Source organism: Mobula hypostoma, chromosome X2 (assembly GCF_963921235.1).
Source record: "Mobula hypostoma chromosome X2, sMobHyp1.1, whole genome shotgun sequence".
Classification (NCBI taxonomy): Eukaryota; Metazoa; Chordata; class Chondrichthyes; order Myliobatiformes; family Myliobatidae; genus Mobula; species Mobula hypostoma.
Genome location: NC_086129.1, coordinates 23172947 through 23198613, shown reverse-complemented (window position 1 = coordinate 23198613; position 25667 = coordinate 23172947). Strand labels below are relative to the sequence as shown.

Sequence of the window (25667 nt, the reverse complement as noted above, 5' to 3'; positions counted from 1 at the left end):
TGGGGAGCAAGGACATGGCAGACCAATTGAATAATTACTTTGGTTCTGTCTTCACTAAGGAGGACATAAATAATCTTCCAGAAATAGTAGGGGACAGAGGGTCCAGTGGGATGGAGGAACTGAGCGAAATACATGTTAGTAGGGAAGTGGTGTTAGGTAAATTGAAGGGATTGAAGGCAGATAAATCCCCAGGGCCAGATGGTCTGCATCCTAGAGTGCTTAAGGAAGTAGCCCAAGAAATAGTGGATGCATTAGTGATAATTTTTCAAAACTCGTTAGATTCTGGACTAGTTCCTGAGGATTGGAGGGTGGCTAATGTAACTCCACTTTTTAAAAAAGGAGGGAGAGAGAAACTGGGGAATTATAGACTGGTTAGCCTAATGTCGGTGGTGGGGAAACTGCTGGAGTCAGTTATCAAGGATGTGATAACAGCACATTTGGAAAGCGGTGAAATGATCGGACAAAGTCAGCATGGATTTGTGAAAGGAAAATCATGTCTGACGAATCTCATAGAATTTTTTGAGGATGTAACTACTAGAGTGAATAGGGGAGAACCAGTGGATGTGGTATATTTGGATTTTCAAAAGGCTTTTGACAAGGTCCCACACAGGATATTAGTGTGCAAACTTAAAGCACACGGTATTGGAGGTAAGGTATTGGTGTGGGTGGAGAATTGGTTAGCAGACAGGAAGCAAAGAGTGGGAATAAACGGGACCTTTTCAGAATGGCAGGCAGTGACTAGTGGGGTACCGCAAGGCTCAGTGCTGGGACCCCAGTTGTTTACAATATATATTAATGACTTGGATGAGGGAATTAAATGCAGCATCTCCAAGTTTGTGGATGACACGAAGCTGGGTGGCAGTGTTAGCAGTGAGGAGGATGCAGGGTGACTTGGATAAGTTGGGTGAGTGGGCAAATTCATGGCAGATGCAATTTAATGTGGATAAATGTGAAGTTATCCACTTTGGTGGCAAAAATAGGAAAACAGATTATTATCTGAATGGTGGCCGATTAGGAAAAGGGGAGGTGCAACGAGACCTGGGTGTCATTATACACCAGTCATTGAAAGTGGGCATGCAGGTACAGCAGGCGGTGAAAAAGGCGAATGGTATGCTGGCATTTATAGCGAGAGGATTCGAGTACAGGAGCAGGGAGGTACTACTGCGGTTGTACAAGGCCTTGGTGAGACCACACCTGGAGTATTGTGTGCAGTTTTGGTCCCCTAATCTGAGGAAAGACATCCTTGCCATAGAGGGAGTACAAAGAAGGTTCACCAGATTGATTCCTGGGATGGCAGGACTTTCATATGAAGAAAGACTGGATGAACTGGGCTTGTACTCGTTGGAATTTAGAAGATTGAGGGGGAATCTGATTGAAACGTATAAGATCCTAAAGGGATTGGACAGGCATGATGCAGGAAGATTGTTCCCGATGTTGGGGAAGTCCAGAACGAGGGGCCACAGTTTGAGGATAGAGGGGAAGCCTTTTAGGACCGAGATTAGGAAAAACTTCTTCACACAGAGAGTGGTGAATCTGTGGAATTCTCTGCCACAGGAAACAGTTGAGGCCAGTTCATTGGCTATATTTAAGAGGGAGTTAGATGTGGCTCTTGTGGCTACGGGGCTCAGGGAGTATGGAGGGAAGGCTGGGGCGGGGTTCTGAGTTGGAGGATCAGCTATGATCATAATAAATGGCGGTGCAGGCTCGAAGGGCCGAATGGCCTACTCCTGCACCTATTTTCTATGTTTCTATATGGGGGTGCATCAGTGCCCACGGCATGGGCGAGTTGCATGTATGTGAAGTTACCATTGACTCTGAGGCGTATATTAGGATTTTAGAGAGACATATGTTGCCATCAAGGTGACGTCTCTTCCCGGGACGTCCACGCTTATTTCAGCAGGACAATGCCAGACCACATTCTGCATGGGCTACAACAGCGTGGCTTTGTAGACACAGAGTGCGTGTGCTTGACTGGCCTGCTGCCAGTCCAGATCTATCTCCTATTGAAAATGTATGGCACATCATGAAGTGGAAAATCAGACAACGGAGACCACGGACTGTTGAGCAGCTGAAGTCTTATATCAAGCAAGAATGGACAAAATTTCCACTTACAAATCTACTACAATTAGTATCCTCAGTTCTAAAACAATTAAAACGTGTTATTAAAAGGAAAGGTGATGTAACACAATGATAAACATGCCTCTGTCCCAACTTTTGTTGAGTGTGTTGCAGCCATCAAATTCTAAATTTGTGTATGTTTACAAAATACAATTAAGTTGGTCAGTAAAACTATCGAAAATCTTTTCATTGTACCTTTGTCAGTTAAATAAAGGTTCACGTGAATTAACATGTAACAGATTTTTGTTTTCATTGCATTTTGGAAAACATCCCAACTTTTCTGGAAATGGGGTTTGTACATAATTGATTTACTTATAATTAATTTTAGCAAGGCATTTGACTTGGTTCCACATGGTAGGCTTATTCAGAAAGTTAGAAGGCATGGGATCCAGGGAAGTTTGGCCAGGTGGATTCAGAACTGGCTTGTCTGCAGAAGGCAGAGGGTCGTGGTGGAGGGAGTACATTCAGATTGGAGGATTGTGACTAGTGGTGTCCCACAAGGATCTGTTCTGGGACTTCTACTTTTTGTGATTTTTATTAACGACCTGGATATGGGAGTAGGAGGGTGGGTTGGCAAGTTTGCAGACACAAAGGTTGGTGGTGTTATAGATAGTGTAGAGGATTGTCAAAGATTGCAGAGAGACATTGATAAGATGCAGAAGTGGGCTGAGAAGTGGCAGATGGAGTTCAACCCAGAGAAGTGTGAGATGGTACACTTTGGAAAGACAAACTCCAAGGCAGAGTACAAAGTAAATGGCAGGATACTTGGAAGTGTGGAGGAGCAGAGGGATCCAGGGGTACATGTCCACAGATCCCTGAAAGTTGCCTCACAGGTAGTTAAGAAAGCTTATGAAGTGTTAGCTCCAGGTATAGAGTTTAAAGTCAAGGTATAGAGTTTAAGACTCAAGGGGTAAAGATGCAGCTCTATGAAACTCTGGTTAGGCCACACTTGTCCAGTTCTGGTTGCCTTACTATAAAGAAGGATGAGGAAGCATTGGAAAGGGTTATCATTTGATGAAGAAGAGACTTTCTAAAATATTTTCTCATGTTGATAGTTATTGTGATAGACGTTAAACTGAGATAGCTACACTGACACATACGTTTTGGTCTTGTTCTATATTGGAACAGTTCTGGAAGTCAGTTTTTTCAACAATTTCAAAAGCACTTAAAATTAATCTACAACCTAATAAATTAAATGCGCTTTTTGGAATAATTCCTCAAAATATTCATGGTATTTCTGTGTCTGACCAACATGTTATTGCATTTGTTACACTGATAGCTAGGAGGGCCATTTTGTTGAAGTGGAAGGATACACCAGCTCCCACTTTGTCACAGTGGTTCTCTCAAGTGATGCTGTCTTAGCTTAGAGAAAATTAGAAGTCAAACCTTTGAACCTTTGATTTTGAGAAAAGATGGGGCTCATTTGCTCATTATTATCATTTGAGCTAATTGACAGATTTTTTCCACGATCTAATTGTAAATTTTTTTGGTATATTTTCTTTTCTTGTTGGTAGTTTGATGTTTATTTTTAGAAGCTTTTTGTATGACACATGGCTCCAGGGTTGTACACCTAATGGGGTTTCCCCCTCTACTTTTTCTGCTTAGGTTTTTTTTTGTTATCACAAATTTTTTTTTCAATCTTTAAGATAATGTCTTTGAGACATTGTAAGTGTTGTTACTTCAATGTACTCATGTTATTTCTTCTGTATAACAATAAAAAGATCTGAAAAAAAGGGTACAGAGGAGATTTACCAGGATGCTGCCTGGTTTAGAAAATATACATTATGATCAGAGATTAAGGGAGCTAGGGCTCTTTAGAGAGAAGGAGGATGAGAGGAGACATGATAGAGGTGTACAAGATAATAAGAGGAATAGATAAAAGTGGATAGCCAGCACCTCTTCCCCAAGGCACCACTGCTCAGTACAAGAGGACATGGCTTTAAGGTAAGGGGTGGGAAGTTCAAGGGGGATATCAGAGGAAGGTTTTTTTACTCAGAGAGTGGTTGGTGTGTGGAATGCACTGCCTGAGTCAGTGGTGGAGGCCGATACACTAGTGAAGTTTAAGGGACTACTGGACAAGTATATGGAGGAATTTAAGGTTGGGGGGGTGGTATATGGGAGGCAGGGTTTAAGGGCTGGCACAACATTGTGGGCCAAAGGGCCTGTACTGTGCTGTAATTTTCTATGTTTATTATTATTTTTTCTCTCTCTCTGTCTCCACTTGAATTGCATTGAACGGCTGCTGCTAAGTTAACAAATTTCACGTCACATGCCGGTGATAATAAAAGTGATTCTGATTGTCATTACTTTTTGCATATGAGGCAGCAACCTTGCCATTTCTTTTGTTTTACAAGGCAGAGTTGCTAGCTCAATGCTCAACCCAGCATGGATGGAAAGCATACAAGGAGTTGGCTGGATTTGAACATAGAACCACTCGCCTTGAAGTCCGGTGCAGATGCCACTACACTTTACAAGGCTTTATCAATCTTAACTGTGATAAACTGTCACTTTCCTCCAAATAGGCGACTAGACCCACTGGGTTTCTCCAGCAGCTCATTTTTTTTGCTCTGTGATAAACTCTTGTTTCAATAGCTGCCTGATATCCACTGAAGATCCCACCACAGCTAGCTACTTTAAGATTCTACTAAATGTGAAAACTGAAGTGAGTTATGAGTCATAAGTCAATCTTGACCATCTTCATTTCAGTTAAGGATCATTATTTATATCAGAATAGCATGTGAAAACACTGGGATGTTGAGGCAGATGCCAGAAATAGTGAATTGTGATGTCATATTATGACTGTAACTGATATAACCCAACTCTTCAATCTTAAAAATAATCAATGCAAATACAAATTGTGGATTACAAATTAAATACTTCAGTTTTTTAATATTAAAGGTACAATCAGCTAAAGGGAAACTTCAAAATGGTGTAAACCAGCGAGACTTGATACTAGCTTGTCTAAATCAGTTAATTTCAGGGTACATTGGGCAAAAGGGAAAACAATTAATATTCCTGCAGTTTAATGCTATCTATTGAAAAGTTCAAGCAACAGCTAGATTCTACTCTATAATGATTCCCACGAGTTAAAAACATCCCAAGTCACTTTGAGTTTACAAGCTACAATGAATCACTGCCAATCCGTTGTTTCTGGCAGGAACCTCAGAAAATACTGATCATTAGAAATTTGTGTATTGTATATATCCACACTGATGGGGCTAAACTTTGTTTTCTTCCAACAACAGCTGGAGATGTATCTGATAATTATGGTCTACACAGATTAAGATACCCACCTTTCTTTACAATATTGACCCTTTCACTCACTGCATCAATACACTGCTACCCAAACACACAAAAGTAAATCATGGCAGAATCAAAGTTTTGGGGTACTACACTGTGTTGCTGCTGCACTACCAAGACACTTAGCAAATGGAGGCAACAGCATTATCTTTAATATTAACAGTATCTTACAAACAAATTTCAATGAGCTATCATATTTAGAAAAATATGTACAATTTCAACAAGAATATTACAACCATTTATGAAAATATAGCATATTTTCTATATAATACAAAAACATGCATTTAAAAAGTCAGCACTATTTGTTTCTGATAGAGGGTGAAAGATAAGAGCACAATGAAAACTTAGGCAGTTTGTCTTATGATTCATCACAGTGGAATTTGGGGATAATCTGTGAAAGCCTTGTTTGCTTTTGAGGTTAATATTTACAACTGCAGAGCTCCAGGTAAGTCTGTCCAAAAACATGAACCAACTCCAGAATTTATTGCAACCAGACTCAGACTGAATATCAGACTATCTGAAGGGTTACAAACAGCATCAGGTGTACCTGATCCAATCTTCTAAACACCCTCACAATGCCCAGAGGTTAATTGCATCTTTCCATTTTACTACACTCAACAGAATATTATAGGATGTTTGATATTTTCTCAGCAGTATGTTATTGGAATCAATAATTTAACAACATGCTTTGAATGATGAGTATCTTGAAAGTTGCTAATCTGCTTATGATATAGAGAGGAATATGACAAATCTATTAACCCTCATGTTTATTTTTTTTACAGATGAAAATGTTATAATAAATGTAGGACCTAGGTCTTCATAGCTGTGGAATGAAGGGAGATTTAAAAGCCCTTCCCAGCATCAGGTGTTTCATAAGATAAGCAAAAAAAAAACTTTTCTAAAATCACAATTGATAAAATACTAAATATTTGCTTATATCATTGTTTTGATTTATTATGAAGGATGGTCTATGTTACTTCCATTCTTTACTGTGGTGGAAGTGGTCTACAAGTGCAAATTCCTTGAACAGGCAATGTTTTGGAAAGAATCACCTTAATAGGTACATATTATCCTAAAGAGGAATTTGTTCATGTCCCCAAGAAACTCATCTAAAATATTATTCTGATAGAGCCATTGGGTTATTTTGCTTTTATTCTGATCTGGCTCCTGACCAGTTGCTGGGAGACCTTGTCAAGCCTAGAGCAAAGATCAATCCCATAGAAATAGGAAGAAATAGTTTCAATAGCCAATACATTCCAGTGAACTGCTTGCAGGTTTGATACAACTGGAGGATTTATTTTTTAGTATGATTAACCATCTCCAAATAAAAAGACAGATGGTAGGCAAGCCATTTGTTTCAGAGAAACAGAGTCTGATGAGAGGGACTGATTAGTAGATCAGTAGTCAGGAAATTGGGAACTGGAGTGAGTACAAAGAAGGCATCCACTGAAAAAAAAACTATGAATATACAGGCCTTGCATGTTGAACCTGTTAGGGAGACAAAGCACAACCAACAGGGGAAAGAGCGCACTCGCTCATTTGGACCCAATAGAAAGAACAAATTAACTCAAATGTTGAATGGCTATACTGAAGTAAACGTGTCAGAACTGGGGGCTCTTGCTTCTTTCCATCTTAACTCACCAAATATTAATACATTTATTGGGAAAGTGCACATTCTGGAAGCCCTTGGTCCTTCCTTACCCAGATACACCTAGATTTAAAGCTGCTACAATTAGTCATGACAAAGAGTACCTGCAGACAACTTGCACACTAAAATACAATGCACAATAATGAAAGGAGATCATGAAACAGCACACCATCATACTGGATCCGTAATACACAAAGCTGCAATGTCAACCAAATTCAACCATTGTCAATGAAACTTCATTTCCCCTTAAAAACTAGGTCAATTATGAAACAGCTGGGCAAATGCATCCAAAAAGTGCATTAATTGTACAGCTAAATATTTTAAATTGTCATACTCCTTGTTAAACAAAGTATTACCATAATAGCAGTTGATGGTTAGTAGGTGTAGTTGGACTTGCTACACATCCTGGTTTTATGTGTAAAGACTGGTGAAGCTCTATAAGCAATCACACCTCCACTTACATGGACTTTTAATGCTTTACTGTACATGGAACTAAGTAGTGTCATTAAAAAGCAAATTTTAAATATTCAGCACAAAGCCAAGCAGTGAAAGTTTGGAGGTGGTCATTTATTTAGCCATGTTTCTTCAGCTATTGATGGGAACACCTTGTGCAGCATGACCTGGACTTGTTGGCTTCTGACGTGTAGTGAGGCCATGCCTCATCCAAGGTTCACTTTTAAAAAATCAATACATTATATGTTGGCAGGTTTATGATTACAATGCAAACAGGAGAGGATGCTTTCAACTTGATGTTGATCAAGTTGGTCCATGCAAATAGAGTCAGTCTAATAATTATGTGTAAAAGGATTGAGCCGGTCTTTTACCAGTCCTGTTACCTACATATCAGCAACTATTGTCTCTATGTAATACACATAGGTTCCTGTTACCACAAACCCTCAATTTGCATTACCCGTCCTACGGGTCCTTTCAGGGATCAGCTCTTGTGTCTCAATCTGGGCATTGAATCTCAAAATGTCCTCCTTCCAAGTGCTTTTCAATCCACCAGATAGGTATGATCCAATTTTAATTAACAATTTCTATAGCTTCCTCTTTCTTTATATTATTACAAAACTTTGTACAAAACAAGGCTAAAACTCCACATTCTGCAAAAAAGGAATTTCTCCTCCGATAGCATAAATAATTAAAAAAGGTGAAGACATCTTTAAATCAAATACATTCATAGGGAGTAATATTTTACTACTACAAAAAGAAATAAATAGTGTTATTTTCTGATCCCTCCTTGGTCCTTTCAGTGACTTTGATGCAGTAATAGGCTTCAGGCAAACGGGGAATGGTTCCCTAAGTTTTCTTTAGTTCTCCTTCTGTTGGGTCCTCGCAAATGTTGTCTTCAGCAAGTCCTGTTGTACTCCAGGCTGTTGCATTGACATTGTCCATTTGAGCAGAGTTAGAAGGAAGAGGATCACAGCTCATTTTCTCATTTTCCAAGTCAGGATATTTGTTGCCTTTAAGGAAAAGTGTCAAGGGTTAACTAATGTAGATAGAAACATAGAAAACCTACAGCACAATACAGGCCCTTTGGCCCACAAAGTTGTGCCGAACATGTCCCTACCTTAGAAATTACTAGGGTTACCCATAGCTCTTTATTTTCCTAAGCTCCATGTACCTATCCAAAAGTCTCTTAAAAGACCCTATCATATCCACCTCCACCACCGTTACCGGCAGCCCATTCCACGCAGATGGAACAATAATTGTTCTGTCATCACAATACCAATGTAGATCTCACTTTAGAGAAATAAATTTTCAAGAACATTGCAAAACTGGAGTAGTTTGTCTCTTTGGATGGTTTTAAGCAAAAAAAAAAAGCATTGGATATGCTCAGGTTGTTTTCTTTGGAACAAGACACTAAAAATAAATTTAATCAAGATATACAAAATTATGAGAGACTTAGATGAGAATGAATAGGAAAACCGCACCTCTCTTAAGTGGCAAATGAGTTAAATTACTCACCCTCTCTCACATTTGCAATCCTGCATCATGGAAATTCCTTGCAATTGGTGGGATTAGTGGGGAAAGGGCGATCTAGAATTTTGAACATAGAGCAAAATAGCATGGGAACATGTACTGACCATGATGCCAATTTAAAGTTCTCCCATCTGGTCTATACATTTCCATCTCCTGCCTGTTCATATATCTGTCTAAATGCCTCTTAAATGTGACTATCATATCTGCTTCTACCATCTTTCCTGGCAGCTTGTTTCAGGCACCTACCACTTTTAAAAAAAAACTTGCCCTATTAATCTCCTTCAAATTTTCTCCCTCTCACGTTTAAACTATGGCTTCTGGTATTTCATCTTCCCACCTTGCAACCAAGACTAAATAGCTACCAAGTACACCTCTCATATACACCTGCAACATGACTTGTCAAATTTATTCTCAGTGCCCTGATTGATAAAAGGCAATGATTCCATAAGCCTTCTTTACAACACCATCAACTTGTCCAGCTACTTTCAGGGAGCTATGTAACCACACCTAAGATTCCACTGATCTCTTATTATGCAAGATCTCATGCTTCTGTAGACTAAACTCCATCTGCCATTCTTCCATGCATATTTTCAACCAATCTATATCCTACAACAACCTTCACCTTCCACAATCTGCTACCAAATTTTGTAAGTACTAAGTTTGCAGATGACAAATCTCAGCACTGATCCTTGTACGAACACCCCTGGCCACAGGACTCCAGAATAATACCCCCCCCCCCACCCCCATCACTACCCTATCTTCCAAAGCCAAGCCAATATTGAATCTAATCTGCTAAGCTTCTGAGGATCTCATGTACCTTAACCTTCTCCATCAGCCTACCATGACAGACATTGTCAAATGGTTTACTACGGTCACTTTCTCAAAAAAAAACTCAATTAGTTGTAAGACACAATCTCCCTTATACTGACCATCTCAAAGTAGTGCATAACTTGCCTGAAAACATGAGCCAAAAAGTCTCTTCAGTCCTGCAAATTTATGGTTTTATAATTTATTTGTTGCTGTTGCCAATATTTACCCATCCACTGGAAGCCACTAATTACATCTTAAGCTCCACTGCCACACAGCTGCTGTATAGTAGCTTATGCAGAAGACAATTCTCCATTCTTTAATTTTAACATTGATGTTAATATTTAGTTCTAGATTTCAGTGCAGGTTCCTTCATGATATAATAATAATAATGCAATTGACAGAGCAGTATATTTTTTGTGCTACAATGGTGCAGCAATCAATGCTGCTGCCTAGCTGAAGTAATTTTGGTTCTATCTGCAAGTTAAGTTCACAATTCAAAATTCAAAGTACGTGTATGTTACCATATTCTACGTTGAGATTCATTTTCTTGCAAGCACTTACAGGAAAAAATGAAAATAGAATTTCACAAAAATTATGCATAAACAAAGACTGACAAACACCAATGAGCAAAAGCAAAAGTGTGCAAATAAAAATAATACTGAGAACATGAATTGTAACGTATGCTTGAGATTGATGCAATTGCAGTATTCACAAGGGAGCTGGGTGAGCTCTTTGAAAGGAAAGAGTCTCAAGGGCTATGGGGAAAGAGACAAGCTGGATTGCTTTCACAGGCCAAATACCCTGTTATCCTACAAGTGCAGGGTGATGCATTTTTGGAAGTCAAATAGGGACAGCCATATACAGTAAATGATAAGGCCGTAAGGAATGCAGTTCAATAGAGAGATCTAAGAGTCCAAGTCCACAGTTCCCAGAAAGTGGAATACAGGTCGATAGGGAAGTGAAGCCACTGGCATGAATTGCCTTCAGAGGTTGGGGGCATAGAGTACAAGTTTGGATGTCAAGTTGCAATTTTACAAAATATTGGTTAGGCCTCATTTGGAGTAGTGTGTGCAGTTCTGGTCTCTGCACTATGGTTCAGCTAAAGAGTGCAGAGGAAACTCACCAGGATGTTGGCTGGATTGAAAGAATTTAGTTATGGAGAGAGACCGGATAGACTAAGCTTGTTTACCCTGGAGCAAATGAAGCTGATGGGTGACCTGCCTGAAGTATAAAATTACTGGAGGTATAGATGGTGTAGATAGTCAATGTCTTTTTGCCATAGTAGGGGTATTGAAAGTAAGAGTGTATAAGGCGAGAGGAAGATTTACGTACAGCAGTTGATACAAGTCCCTGAAGAACATCTGTAGAGCAAAGGAGGTGGGGGGAGGCGGCGGGGAAGAAGAAATGATATTTACTCAACTGCTCTTACACAGACTTGGTATATGCTCCATAGGAAAACGGTTGGTTCTTATGCTGGAATAATTGAGATTTGTGACAGATCCCAATATCCTTCAAAAAAATTAATCAAGGGCGCAACCTTAAATGCTTATCTGTGCAGGGCAAGTTAGTTCATAATCAACTGTCTGGTATAAATGTAGAAATGTAGAAAATGAACAAGAGTGATCCTGATGCCACTTGTGACTCAGATGAAACTTTCCTTCTCCTTTGGTATGCAAATAGATTCTCCTCTATCTCGTTTCAAGAGTACTCCTGGAAATGCCCATTATGTGAGAAGAACCAGATACCAGGAATAATGGGAACTAAGAATTCCTAAACCTCCACCACGGATAGTCCCAAGCCTGGCTGCAAGATGAGGAGGGTTGGGCATGGGACAAGCAACCACATCCTGTAAAAGCAGAGCTTCAGAAATGCCAACAGAAGCTTCAAAGTCCCCACCCTTGGGAGAGGAAGGATACTTGAAAGACTGGCCCAGGACAGAGAACTCTGGCAAACTGCTGTCCGTAGCCTATGCTCCAGTAGGGATGATGGGCTTAAGAGAAGAATTCCCAAGATATAAACCAATAGAGAACTGGATGCAATCAACAAACATACCTTCTATATTGTCCGCAAATACAGAGTCTTGGTTCTCATTGCAGCAAGAATCTTGGCAAGGGGACTGTTCAGCATTTTCTTTTGTACTATCATACTCTGCCTCACTATTGTTTTCAGTAACAATGGTTCCAGGGCATAATGGAGCAATTATGTGATTTAAAGGCACCATCTCCATGCTGTCTTCATGACAGGTTGGAGTTAGCTGCAACATGGGCAAATTGTTGCTGGGGAAAGTGCCATTTGTTTTAGTGAAACATCTGCAGAAAAAAAAAATTAAAAAAAGGAGAATTTAACATGGAATATAAATACCAGCCATTAACTACCTAAGGAGTACACATAGCACTAAACACATAACACCAAGAACGGGCTAGCTTTGCAGTAAACAGAAAGATGGTGGATGAAGAAGAAAGTGAACTGAGAAAGGAAAAAATCCTAACTCTTTAGAAAATGATTCAGACAATGCTCACACAACAGGATCGGGACAATATTAAGGTTTAAGCTTAAAGAAGCCAAGAGTCAGGGTCCGGGATGTCTCTGACCGGGTGCACGACATCCTGGTGCGAGAGGGAAAGCAACCAGAAGTCGTGATACATGTTGGGACCAACGACATAGGCAGGAAGAGGGATGAGGTCCTGAAGTGTGGGATTCGGGAACTAGGCAGAAGGCTGAAGAACAGGACGTCAAGGATGGCGTTCTCAGGATTGCTGCCAGTGCTACGTGACACTGATGGTTAGAATTGGAGGAGATGGCAGTTGAATGCGTGGCTGAGGAGTTGGTGCAGGGAGCAGGGTTTTAGATTTTTAGATCATTGGGATCTCTTCTAGGGAAGGTGGGACCTGTACAGATTGGATGGGTTGCACCTGAACTCGAGGGGGAACAATATCCTTGCAGGTAAGTTCACTGGCATGGTTCGGGAGGGTTTAAACTAATTTGCAAGGGGGATGGGATCCAGAGCGATAGAGCAGTGAAACAAGTGCATGGAGTAAAGCCAGATCTAACATATAGAGGCGCTTTGAGGACAGAGAAGTAGAATTATCAGTGTAAAGACAGTAAGGTAGAAGGGCTGAAATGTGTGTACCTCCATGCAAGAAGCATCAGGAACAAAGGTGATGAACTGAGAGCTTGGATACATATATGGTATTATGATGTAGTAGCCATTACAGAGACTTGGCTGGCACCAGAGCAGGAATGGATTCTCAATATTCCTGGATTTCAGTGCTTTAAAAGGGATAGAGAGGGCATAAAAAGGGGAGGAGGGGTGGCATTACTGGTCAGGGATACTATTACAGCTACAGAAAGGGTGGGTAATGTAGCAGGATCCTCTTTTGAGTCAGTATGGGTGGAAGTCAGGAACAGGAAGGGAGCAGTTACTCTATTGGGGGTATTCTATAGGCCCCCTGGTAGCAGCAGAGATACAGAGGAGCAGATTGGGAGGCAGATTTTGGAAAGGTGCAAAAATAACAGGGTTGTTATCATGGGTGACTTTAACTTCCCTAATATTGATTGGCACCTGATTAGTTCCAAGGGTTTAGATGGGGCAGAGTTTGTTAAGTGTGTCCAGGATGGATTTCTGTCACAGTATGTGGACAGGTCGACTAGGGTGAATGCCATACTAGATCTAGTACTAGGTAATGAACCGGGTCAGGTCACAGATCTCTCAGTGGGTGAGCATCTGGGGGACAGTGACCACCGCTCCCTGGCCTTTAGCATTATCATGGAAAAGGATAGAATCAGAGAGGACAGGAAAATTTTTAATTGGGGAAGGGCAAATTATGAGGCTACAACGCTAGAACTTGCGGGTGTGAATTGGGATGATGTTTTTGCAGGGAAATGTACTATGGACATGTTTAGAGATCTCTTGCAGGGTGTTAGGGATAAATTTGTCCCGGTAAGGAAGATAAAGAATGGTAGGGTGAAGGAACCATGGGTGACAAGTGAGGTGGAAAATCTAGTCAGGTGGAAGAAGGCAGCATACATGAGGTTTAGGAAGCAAGGATCAGATGGGTCTATTGAGGAATATAGGGAAGCAAGAAAGGAGCTTAAGAAGAGGCTGAGAAGAGCAAGAAGGGGGCATGAGAAGGCCTTGGCAAGTAGGGTAAAGGAAAACCCCAAGGCATTCTTCAATTATGTGAAGAAAAAAAGGATGACAGGAGTGAAGGTAGGACCGATTAGAGATAAAGGTGGGAAGATGTGCCTGGAGGCTGTGGAAGTGAGCGAGGTCCTCAATGAATACTTCTCTTCGGTATTCACCAATGAGAGGGAACTTGATGATGGTGAGGACAATATGAGTGAGGTTGATGTTCTGGAGCATGTTGATATTAAGGGAGAGGAGGTGTTGGAGTTGTTAAAATACATTAGGACGGATAAGTCCCTGGGCCTGACGGAATATTCCCCAGGCTGCTCCATGAGGCGAGGGAAGAGATTGCTGAGCCTCTGGCTAGGATCTTTATGTCCTCATTGTCCACAGGAATGGTACCGGAGGATTGGAGGGAGGCGAATGTTGTCCCCTTGTTCAAAAAAGGTAGTAGGGATAGTCCAGGTAATTATAGACCAGTGAGCCTTATGTCTGTGGTGGGAAAGCTGTTGGAAAAGATTCTTAGAGATAAGATCTATGGGCATTTAGAGAATCATGGTCTGATCAGGGACAGTCAGCATGGCTTTGTGAAGGGCAGATCGTGTCTAACAAACCTGATAGAGTTCTTTGAGGAGGTGACCAGGCATATAGATGAGGGTAGTGCAGTGGATGTGATCTATATGGATTTTAATAAGGCATTTGACGAGGTTCCACATGGTAGGCTTATTCAGAAAGTCAGAAGGCATGGGATCCAGGGAAGTTTGGCCAGGTGGATTCAGAATTGGCTTGCCTGAAGAAGGCAGAGGGTCGTGGTGGAGGGAGTACATTCAGATTGGAGGATTGTGACTAGTGGTGTCCCACAAGAAGCTGTTCTGGGACCTCTACTTTTCGTGATTTTTATTAACGACCTGGATGTGGGGGTAGAAGGGTGGGTTGGCAAGTTTGCAGACGACACAAAGGTTGGTGGTGTAGATAGTGTAGAGGATTGTCAAAGATTGCAGAGAGACATTGATAGGATGCAGAAGTGGGCTGAGAAGTGGCAGATGGAGTTCAACCCAGGGAAGTGTGAGGTGGTACACTTTGGAAGGACAAACTCCAAGGCAGAGTACAAAGTAAATGGCAGGATACTTGGTAGTGTGGAGGAGCAGAGGGATCGCGGGGTACATGTCCACAGATCCCTGAAAGTTACCTCACAGGTGGATAGGGTAGTTAAGAAAGCTTATGGGGTGTTAGCTTTCATAAGTCGAGGGATAGAGTTTAAGAGTCACGATGTAATGATGCAGCTCTAAAAAACTCTGGTTAGGCCACACTTGGGAGTACTGTGTCCAGTTCTGGTCGCCTCACTATAGGAAGGATGTGGAAGCATTGGAAAGGGTACAGAGGAGATTTATCAGGATGCTGCATGGTTTAGAGAGTATGCATTATGATCAGAGATTAAGGGAGCTAGGGCTTTACTCTTTGGAGAGAAGGAGGATGAGAGGAGACATGATAGAGGTGTACAAGATAATAAAGAGGAATAGATAGAGTGAGTAGCCAGCGCCTCTTCCCCAGGGCACCACTGCTCAATACAAGAGGACATGGCTTTAAGGTAAGGGGTGGGAAGTTCAAGGGGGATATTAGAGGAAGGTTTTTTACTCAGAGAGTGGTTGGTGCGTGGAATGCACTGCCTGAGTCTGTGGTGGAGGCAGATACACTAGTGAAGTTTAAGAGACTACTGGACAGGTACATGGAGGAATTTAAGGTGGGGGCTTATATGGGAGGCAGAGTTTGAGGGTCGGCACAGCATTGTGGGCCGAAGGGCCTGTACTGTGCTGTACTATTCTATGTTCTATGTTAACATTTATTCCACAGAAATGCCAGGCAAAGGCTGGCTCAGATGAGAGGAAGCCCAATCATCTCAACATTCAATGCACTACTGTCCTTGAATCCATAATAGCTACATGTGCGTTATGTGGACCAAAAACTTTACTGAACTAGGTGAATATGTAGTAACAAGAGGGTATTCTACATTGAGTGATGCAATGTCCAATTCTCAAAAATCTTTCCACCATCTTCAAGGCAAAAGTTAGAGGTACGATGAAATACACTGCCTGAATGAGTATAGCTTCAGCAATGTAAAAATAAACACAATTTAGGATAAAATGGTTACATAACTGGCACCTCACCCACTAACTGTAACATTCTACAAGATTAAATTGTAATAGCTGATAATGGCTTCAACACCTTCCAAACCCAACTCCTTAAATACAAATGAAATTCAAAACTTCAGATGCAGACCAATGTCAACAGAACAGGAATGAAAATATGCAAGAGTAAAATAGATAAAAAGGAAGAAGCTTCAAGTAAGAATGCATACAATAAGAATAATATTAAGAAAAGGAAACATTAAAGCCAGGACTCCTCTATATATTTCCCTTATTTTTGACCAGCTGATTACACAGATATTGTTCTGATTTCACTTTCAGGGTGACACCAGTAGTTGGGCCAGCACTGTTAAAACATATTGATGAGTATTTTAAACCCCAACCCATCCATAAACCCACTATTTTATCTTGAAATATCCACAGAGATGATGCTTTACCCCAAATGACTTTTCAGTGTACCCAAGACACAAGGCAACAGAACTTCAGTGAAAAAAAAATCAAGCTCAGTGGCAAGGGAAAGCCACAATTGCTTATAGCTCATTTCCAGTAGTAACATGCACAAATATACAAAGGAAATCCTTCAATACAGCTACTGTGCAATGAGCAGTAATAGCAAGCAACTAGTTTCTAGGCACAGCTAGCTGAGAGGCCAGAGTCAGGGGAGGGGTATGTTAGGGGACTGTGGGCGACGATGAGGCAGTGAGGTAAGTAAGCTCCTATTGCAACGTTACTATGCTCTGTTTGTGTGCGCACACATGTAGATGAATACATACGCAATTAGCAAAAATAGCAGCTGAAAGGGAACATTTATAAAGTAGAGACACAAGAGATGGCAGATGCCAGAAATCTGGAGTAACACACAAAGCTGGGACAACTCAGGTCAAGTAGTATCTACAGAAGGAAAAAGTGCTTTGGTAAAACCAGGCTGTGTGTGCTGGAAACAACATTTAACTAACCACTCCCTATCCTTGGCCAATTCTTTTGCAAACAGTGAAATTGAGGCTTTTCTTTTGCAAGTAAACTGAACCAAAAATATCTTAATTAAAAAAAATACTCAACAACAAGAAGGAACAGAGTGCCTGGCAAACAAAGCTCAACAAATAGGATTCTTATTGTAAGAGAAAAAGCTGACAGGGTGACCTGCTATCAATTCTTTCAGATTATCAAATGCTTTAATAGAGTAAATGCATCTAAGGTGTGTCCACCTGTAAGTGTAATCCAACATAAATGGAAGATATTGTAATACATTTTACATAGAATTCAGTAGAATACTATTCAGAGAATGATGATAATCAGGAATTTACATGGAATCAATAAGATAACTTAAAAGCAAAGTAGTTTAGAAAAAAGGATAGAGGATTGCACTATGAGTTAGTAGCTGTAGACGATCTGTGTAAATATGGGATAGATGAATGACCTGTTTCCGTGTAATGTGTGTGTATTTAGACATGAAAAGAATGATGCAACTTTCATCATGACAGTAGTCATAACAGTGATGAACTTCACAATGATTTGTTGTTGCTCAACATTTATAAACAAAGGAAGAAATATTGACCTGAAACATCAACTTGGTTTCTCCTTTCACAGATATTCCTGGACCTGCTGAGTTTTCCCACCATTAACTTACTTTTGTTTTAGAATTTACAGCATTTGTTTTCTGTTTGCTTCCAGAAATAAACATTTGTAAAACATACTTATGAAGGCTTTGCATTACTATTACTGATTTTTCCAACTAACCTTTTCCTCACAATCACCAATTGAATAAAAATTCTATACCTGAATTGACATTCAGCTCTTAAATCAGAGCAACACACAAAATGCTGGAGGGATTCAGCAGGTCAGGCATCTATGGAAAGGAATACGGAAGATGCCAGAATAAGGTGGTGGGGGGAGAGGGACGAAGAAAGAAACTGGAGAGGTGATAGGTGGAAAAGACAAAGGGCTGAAGAAGGAATCTGATAGGTGAGTGGACCATGGGAGAAGGGGGGGGTGTGCACCCAGGGAAGGTGATAGGCAGGTGAGGGGAAGAGGTAAAAGGCTAGAGTGGAGAATTGAAGATGATGGAAGGGGGAGGGGAAAAATGACCAGAAGTTGGAGAAAACGATATTAATGGAGATTACCTGGACAGGATATGAAGTGTTACTCCTCTAACCCGAGAGTGGCCTCATCATGGTAAAAGAGGCAGCCATGGACCTCTTAAACCAGTATCACATAGAGGATGAAAAACCATGAAGTGCTGAATTGTCCTCGGGATGGATTAGTCAGGGCTATGGCAATCTAACACTAACATAAAACATTCTTTGGAGTAATGAAGTGAGAGAGATTTCAAGACAAGAGTGAGGGAAGAGAAGGAAAGGAATCTATATTAGAGTAAAGAACAGGCAAATGGAATCATGACATGAAATGAACAAAACATTGCAAAAAGCCATTGTGCACACTGACCTATTGTTATTCTTACAGTTGCGACAGTTGACGCATTCTGATGGCTCCGTCTGAGGAAGTGCATTGTATATCCCACCACCCTGTCAATGTAAAGTACAAAGCTCCAGCATTAATAGCATTACCAAACCACTTTAACATATGTAAATCATTAACACTGTAAAAATCAGTAATTATACAGTACAGAAGCAACATGAACTTGTGTTGATAAAGGTCCTCATGATAGAATTTTTAAATTAATTCCAACACCTCCAAAATATTATACAAATGTTTTTTCTTCAAATGTTTATCCAATTTCCTTTTTGATATTTAAAAATGAAATCAGATGACATCATCCCTTTAAGCAGTATATTCCAGATTATAACAATTCAGTTTAAAGAAAAAAAATCCCTTCAAAGAAAGCCATAACTTTTCACTTCTGGTCACCAACTTCATTGCCACTTGTAATTATTCCATCAAGATCAATTAGATGTTGAAAACCCTCATCAACCTTTTATACTACTTTGAAAACTACCATGAATGACTTTTCCAATTTCCCCCACGTTTTTACTTCTAATGCCATTCTCTTGTCTTCTCTACAAGGTCTTGTCATCCTTTCCTTACAGACTGCGATGACCTGAATTGCTATTGAATTTGGTAATCCAACTGATGCCCAATTTATATTTTATGAAAATTCCTAGCTTTTATATTCTATACGTTAATTATTAAAGTCAAGCATTCTAACTGCACGCATTAAATGCCAAGTCAATTAGTTGTGTCATTTTTCAAAGATCTGTATAATACACCCCTAGCCCTCCAACATACCATGCACTAGTTACTAAGAAACGTACCAAGTGGCAATCTTAGCCACAATCTTTCATCAGTGCCTGATGCTATGACCTTAGAATTCTGACTAATGCTGTTGGAAGCAATTTGGGCTATTGAATCTAAGGTGTTTTTGGTTTAACCAGTTTCTTTGCTTTTTTTTTTAAAAAAAAAGGTAGATTATATTTGTTCTATCCATCATCATACTGTTTCTTCCATTAATTCACATGACAGCATTTCCTTTTCCAGAAAGGTGCAAAGTAAACATTTCAGTCAAGCCTTCTTCCTTGATACTCCTTTTTAGTCTGTAATTTTAGATTCAAAGAATCTAATGTTCTAATGCACAACTGTCTAAAAAAAATTGTCAGTTATATTTAAAGGCAGGATTTTAAATGCTCATGTATGGTAAGGAACAGTTCAATATTGCCACAGCATATGAATCATAAGCACTGGGTCTGTGATTACCATTTTAATGAAGACAACTGCAGTTGTTTAACCAATCTGTGGTGATAGAATACCTGCCAGGGCTATGGCATGCACAGAATTGGCTTGAAAAATGACTCTCTTTCTTAACCCAGGAGACATCAAGTTTCATCCTTAGCCATCTCCCAACACTAGGTCAAATACTGCTTTCTCAATGTTATTTGTAAAATGTTTGTGGAACCTGTATTACTACACTTAATTCACCATTTCAGCACCACCTTCCATGTCACAGTTACAATGGCCATTTGTCTAATATTATTATTTGGTGAAATTATTTTTTTCCCAACTTTGTTGCAAAAAGTTTGAACCTGTCCTGTAACTCTAATCTATCATTTTAGAACCAAGACTATTTCCCACCCTTAGCTCCTTTCCCAGCAGCAAATCAGTGGTGTTTGACCTCGCGCCAATCTTCACTGCACCACCATATCTACTTCATGACCTGCCATCAGCACAAACTCAACCTTTGTCTGAGTTACTTCAGAATTATTTCCACACACAGTACTGTGCAAAAGTATTAGGCACCCTAGATTTTTAATATGAATTTTGTTTTAGATTTTATTTTTTGTCTTCTGTATTTGAGTGCTAACAGAAAATAGCAAATTCTGGATTTCCAAACATTCATTTTCCTAAAAAATTGAATGTTAAGAGAAATTTTTATATTTCATTAAAGTAACATATTAATAGCGACACACACAAAACACCGGAGGAACTCAGCAGGCCAGGTAGCATCTATGGAAAAATGTACAGTCGACATTTCGGGCTGAGACCTTCGAGTTTCTCCAGCATTTTGTGTGTGAAGCTTTGATTTCTAGCATCTGCAGATTTTCTCTTGTTTGTGATATTAAGTAATAGATCACTTTTCAAATAAAAACTTGATTACTTTATAGGCATGTAGCCCAGTGCATGATTAAACAAAGATAAACAGGTGCTAATGATCAATGAGGTGAATTAACTAAACTGATTAATAAACAGAAATGGGTATAGAAGGAATTAAACCGGGTGAAAGACAGTTTAACCTTCAAATCATTAATTCTTACACCATGACAAGAGGGAGTATAGCAACAAGACACAAGGTGGTCATCCTGCTTCAGCAAGGTCTCTCCCAAGCAGAAATGTTGCGGCAGACGGGAGTTTCGAGTTGTGCTGTCCAAGCCCTTCTGAAAAAGCGCAAAGAAACGGGCAAGGTTGAAGACCGAGCCACAGTGATCAGCCACAGAAATCGAGCGCAGCAGTCAAGAGATACATCAAACTGACATCTCTTCTAAATTGGAAGTCATCCAGCACTGCTATCAACTCCGAACTCACAGAATCCACTGGAACCCAAGTACACCCCTCTACAGTCCAGAGAAGGTCTTCACAGAAGAGTTGCTTCCAAAAAGCCATTCCTCCAAAGTGGAAACAAAGCTAAGGGGCTCACCTACAGACAAAAACACAAGGACTGGGATACTGAACAATGGCAGCAAGTGCTTGGGACTGAAGAGTTATAATTTTAAATTTTTGTCTCAAACAGGAGGCAGTTGATCCGTAAAAGAGCTGGAGAGTGCTACAATGAAACATGGTAGAGGTTTGCTGCAGGTTTGGATCTGCATTTCTACAAATGGAGTTGGTGATCTGGTCAGAATTGATGGAATCCTTAATGCTGAGAAGTACAGATTCTCATCCATCACGCAATACCAGCAGGGAGGTGTCTGATTGGTCCCAACTTCATTCTGCAGCATGACATTGACCCCAAACACACGGCTAAGGTCATAAGGAACTACTTTCGGTGAAAAGGAGTTCTGCAGCAGATGGTATGTCTTCCATAGAGCCCTGATCACAACATCAAGGCTGTCTGGAGAGACAAAAGCAAGTGGTACAGCCAAAGTCTGCAGAAGAACTGTGGAAAGTTTTCCAAGATGCTTGGAACAACCAACCAGCTGATTTTTAAAAAAAATATATAAAACTGCACGACAGCGTAGCTAAGAGAATTGTTGCAGTTATAAAGGAAAAGGGTGGTCACACCTATTATTAATTTGATTTAGTGTTTTTTTTTACTGTTTACTGCTCTTTATAGTAAACTTTTTGATATTTAGAAACTTTTCATTTCATTATTTTTGAAAGCATCTTAGCTTTACAGATTTTTTTTAAACATTTGCCTTAGACTTTTGCATAGTACTGTACATCATTTTTCTTTTCAGACACTGTAACATCAGACATTCAAACTAATCCAAACATCCACTGGCTCTCTGATCACTTCAATTCCACTTTATGTCACAACATTTAATCGCCTGTGACTGCTCAGTCTCCAACTACTTATGCCAACAGCTTGACAGAAATACAATATGTTGTAGTGTGCACATTTTTTCTCTCCAGACTGCAGACATGATTTTTAAAAATTCACTGAACCTTAAAGATGGCAACTGATTAACTCATTTTGTTATTGAGTAAAATGAAGTTCCCTCAAAGATAAAATGGTACTATGTATTTTCAAGAATAATTTATCTTTGGTAGCAAATGTTTGTTGATATCACCTTCTTACTATGGGAAAATATGGAAGCTGAAACACAGTGGGGCTGAGAAATCAAGCTTGTTCAATTCCACTTGTTTGCAGACTGACCCTGATGTAAAATTGTGACAAGACACCATACACCAGTTCAGAAGATTTGTGCCAGGTTATGTGAACTGCAATTGGCAGGAACAGGATTAATCTATTGCCCAAATCCCTCCCCTTTACTTCAAAAATAGCATTGCAAGAAGTCAGCACATGAAATGTCTGCTTAAAATGAGGGGCCCTGCAACCTCTTTAATGTACAAAGCACTCAAACAAACCTGCACTTAAAAATGGTAATGTGCCAATTAAGAATTAATCATAGAGAAAAGATAGAATCCAGGACACAACCTCAGGCCTTGACGAGAACTTCCCTGAAGCTCTTTACTCAACCTACTCTTGCCGTCAGTTCCCACCTATGCCCTGACTTTGCCTCAGTTCCTTCAAGTTCTCTCAATCATTTCAAATGTATTTGACATTTATTTGATAAACTCCTTTCATTTATGTATACAGAAATGCCATTCAAACTTCATTAAAAGACCACAGGAGGAAGTAAACAGGATTTTTGTACTTACTGAAATTACGTATTATGAACAGATGCATTTTGTTCTCACTGATATTAAATTTATGTACTCAAAAATTAGTTAAGACTAGTTATTAAAACAGACTAAATGAAATGGTCACGTAACTGATCTAATCCCAAATTTCTTGTGCAAGACTTTTAAAAAAATCTTTTCACCACTCACTTCCTATCTTACTCTTTCAGCTATATATTCAATCTATGCTCTAAATGCCCTTCCTTACAACATGCTCTATCCCCATCAGTCTTAGCTCGATGGTTAGCACTTGAATAAGCAGGCTATGGGTTCAAATTCCACCGGAGAACTGAACACACAAGTAGAGGACAGAGTATTGCACAGTCAGAGTGTGGTGTATTTTAATACCCTTTAAATCAAAGTTCTGTCTGCTTTTCCATATGGCCACAATAGATGTCACATCATAATTTTAATAACTAGCAGAAATACAGGCCAATATTCTTCCATAAGCACCAGCTAAAAATTTCTAGTCATTATTACATTATTGTTGCGGTAGGTTATTGCATTCAAGTCCATTGCTGGACTCTGTACATTACAACTGATTGTACTTCAAAAGTAATTGTCAATAAGTGCTTTCACATCTAGATTCACTGAATCAGCTACAGAAATGCAAGCCTGTCTCCTTTTCCAACTTTCTTCACCTTTTCTTCCTGATTTGCTCAATCACTTCTTCCCTTTTCTCCTTAAGGATTTTATTTTATATCCATTTTCCCACTAATCGCCACCATATGGCCAGTGTTTGTTCACATCAGCAAAAGAAATACCCAATCAACTTGACTTTGGCTTTTCAGTTCCAAATGTACACTCACTCTCCTCCTAGACAGAGGAAAACACCTTATGAAGGTCACTGAAGGGGGGAAAAAAAGTCTTAATGTAAGTGTGCAGTTTCAGTTTTTTTCCACTGTTAACCATCATTCAGATTCTCAGAACTTGAGGCTAAATATATGGGTTATAATACTTGGTCCACAATAATATTCTCTCAAAGACATATGGAACTTTGAAGTTCACCAATGACTGTTGAGCATAGATTTAATGAAAACCAAAACAAACTTCACATAGTGGGGGTGGGGAGGGGGAGAGCATGGGCCAATGGAACACTTGGAGTTGAACAATTTGGATAATTGTCCCTGGTGCTAACCCATTGGTGAATTACAATGATGTTAGAAAGAGATCATTGCACAGAATGTGCACAAATACAGATGTAATTTTCAAAAGTTCTGTAGAGACACTGTTTGCGATGGGACAACAACTCAACTTGGCCTTAACGAAAGCATCAGCTCTAAATATGACATTGAGCATGACTCTTTTTGAACCGAGCCAATTAAAATACAAACATCAGGCTCTTACATTCATAATACAGTGAGTTTGGTCGTAGTCCATGTGGGTACTTGGTAGTGTGTTTGTATGGCTGGCTGGGTAGAGTGCTGTCCCTCCATTCATCAGTCCATTTATTCCATTTGAAACTTTGTGGTGCAAGTGTGGGCAACCATTGCTCAGGCTCCCATTGCTAATGAAACTGCCATGGATGCTTCCATTGATTCGGCTAGTGCCTGGCAAAGTAGTGTACTCCATCAGCTGTCCATTTACTTCCTGGCCCTGATAAAGGTAGTTAGGAGGATCATACTCTGTGGAACAAATATCACCAAAATTAGCGATGGATGTGGTTTCCATTATTTCATTCCCCAAACCTTTGCCAAAGATGATAAATTTCATTGTCCTGGCATAACACTTTGTCTGGAAATTTGCATTTACATTTCAGAACAAGTCATACCCAACTACCTATGAAACATTTTTGCAGCATTAATGATGAAAAAGACCCTGACCTATCAGATTCACAGTTGGACTGTGGAGTTGAGAAGGTGGTAGGAGGGCTCTTTCTTATTGTTGGATGACTCCCTACAATCATTAAGACGCTCAATTCCTAAAGTAGAAGTTTGAGAAAATCTATATGCCTTTGTAAGCATAAACATAAGCAATAAAAGCAAATAAAACAGATATGAACAAGCAGCAGTTTGGTTTGAGTACACCAAAATCATCCAAAAACATTTATCTCAGTTCTACTCTCACTTTATGGACTTTTTGTCACGAGGATAATTCCAATAAAAAGTGAGGTCAAATGTAATTTCATGGTCCCCAGGCTAACTGTTAATGTATCAGGGTAAAATTCATGTACATTAAGACTTTAACAACATTGCAAGGTTAATTAGAGGATGTCTGGTACAATTACCCAACTGGATAAAGAGCGAAAATGTAAATTTGTTCTCGGTGATCTTAGGAATTCACAAGAACTAGTTTATTAGATCGCATTTATTAGCTGATTTAAGATAGCTAAGCTGTGACTTCCTGCCAACCTATGCAATAACAAATACTTCTTAAACATTTGTCGCCAATGATACGGAGGGGATTTTGCTTCATTGAACAAAAACAGTTTCTAACTGGGATATTTTCCCAACAAAGAATCTTTTAAGCAGATGGGGATGGATACATTAAAATGCTGAATGCTGAAAATTGCTCCCAGTGTAATGTCTTAGGAAAATTTCAATCATTTCGGACAATACGCAAGGCTCTGCATTGTGGTAAGAAATCACAGGCCTGCCCCCAATTTGTTACATTGGCTGAATGTCTTTTCACTACTTTGCCACAACAGTGCCCCAGCCATTCATCTTCCTATGTTCAAGGGAAAGCATTT

General features: G+C 39.8%; 1 protein-coding gene across 10 annotated transcripts in view; it reads right to left on the bottom strand.

Annotated features, from left to right (window-relative positions):
• Positions 1-4982: 4982 nt before the first annotated feature.
• Positions 4983-25667, bottom strand: part of cdon (cell adhesion associated, oncogene regulated) — a 148831-nt gene continuing 128146 nt past the window's right edge. For 9 of the 10 annotated variants that reach the window (XM_063038412.1, XM_063038420.1, XM_063038421.1 and 6 more), the window contains 4 exons: positions 24326-24603; positions 18572-18651; positions 11912-12168; positions 4983-8529 (listed from right to left, as the gene is read on the bottom strand). In XM_063038412.1, coding sequence (XP_062894482.1) covers positions 8366-8529; positions 11912-12168; positions 18572-18651; positions 24326-24603 — 779 coding nt within the window. In that variant the 3' untranslated portion in view covers positions 4983-8365. Of the gene's footprint in view, positions 8530-9034; positions 9107-11911; positions 12169-18571; positions 18652-24325; positions 24604-25667 lie in introns of all 10 variants that reach the window. The other variant, XM_063038419.1, reaches the window with a different exon arrangement.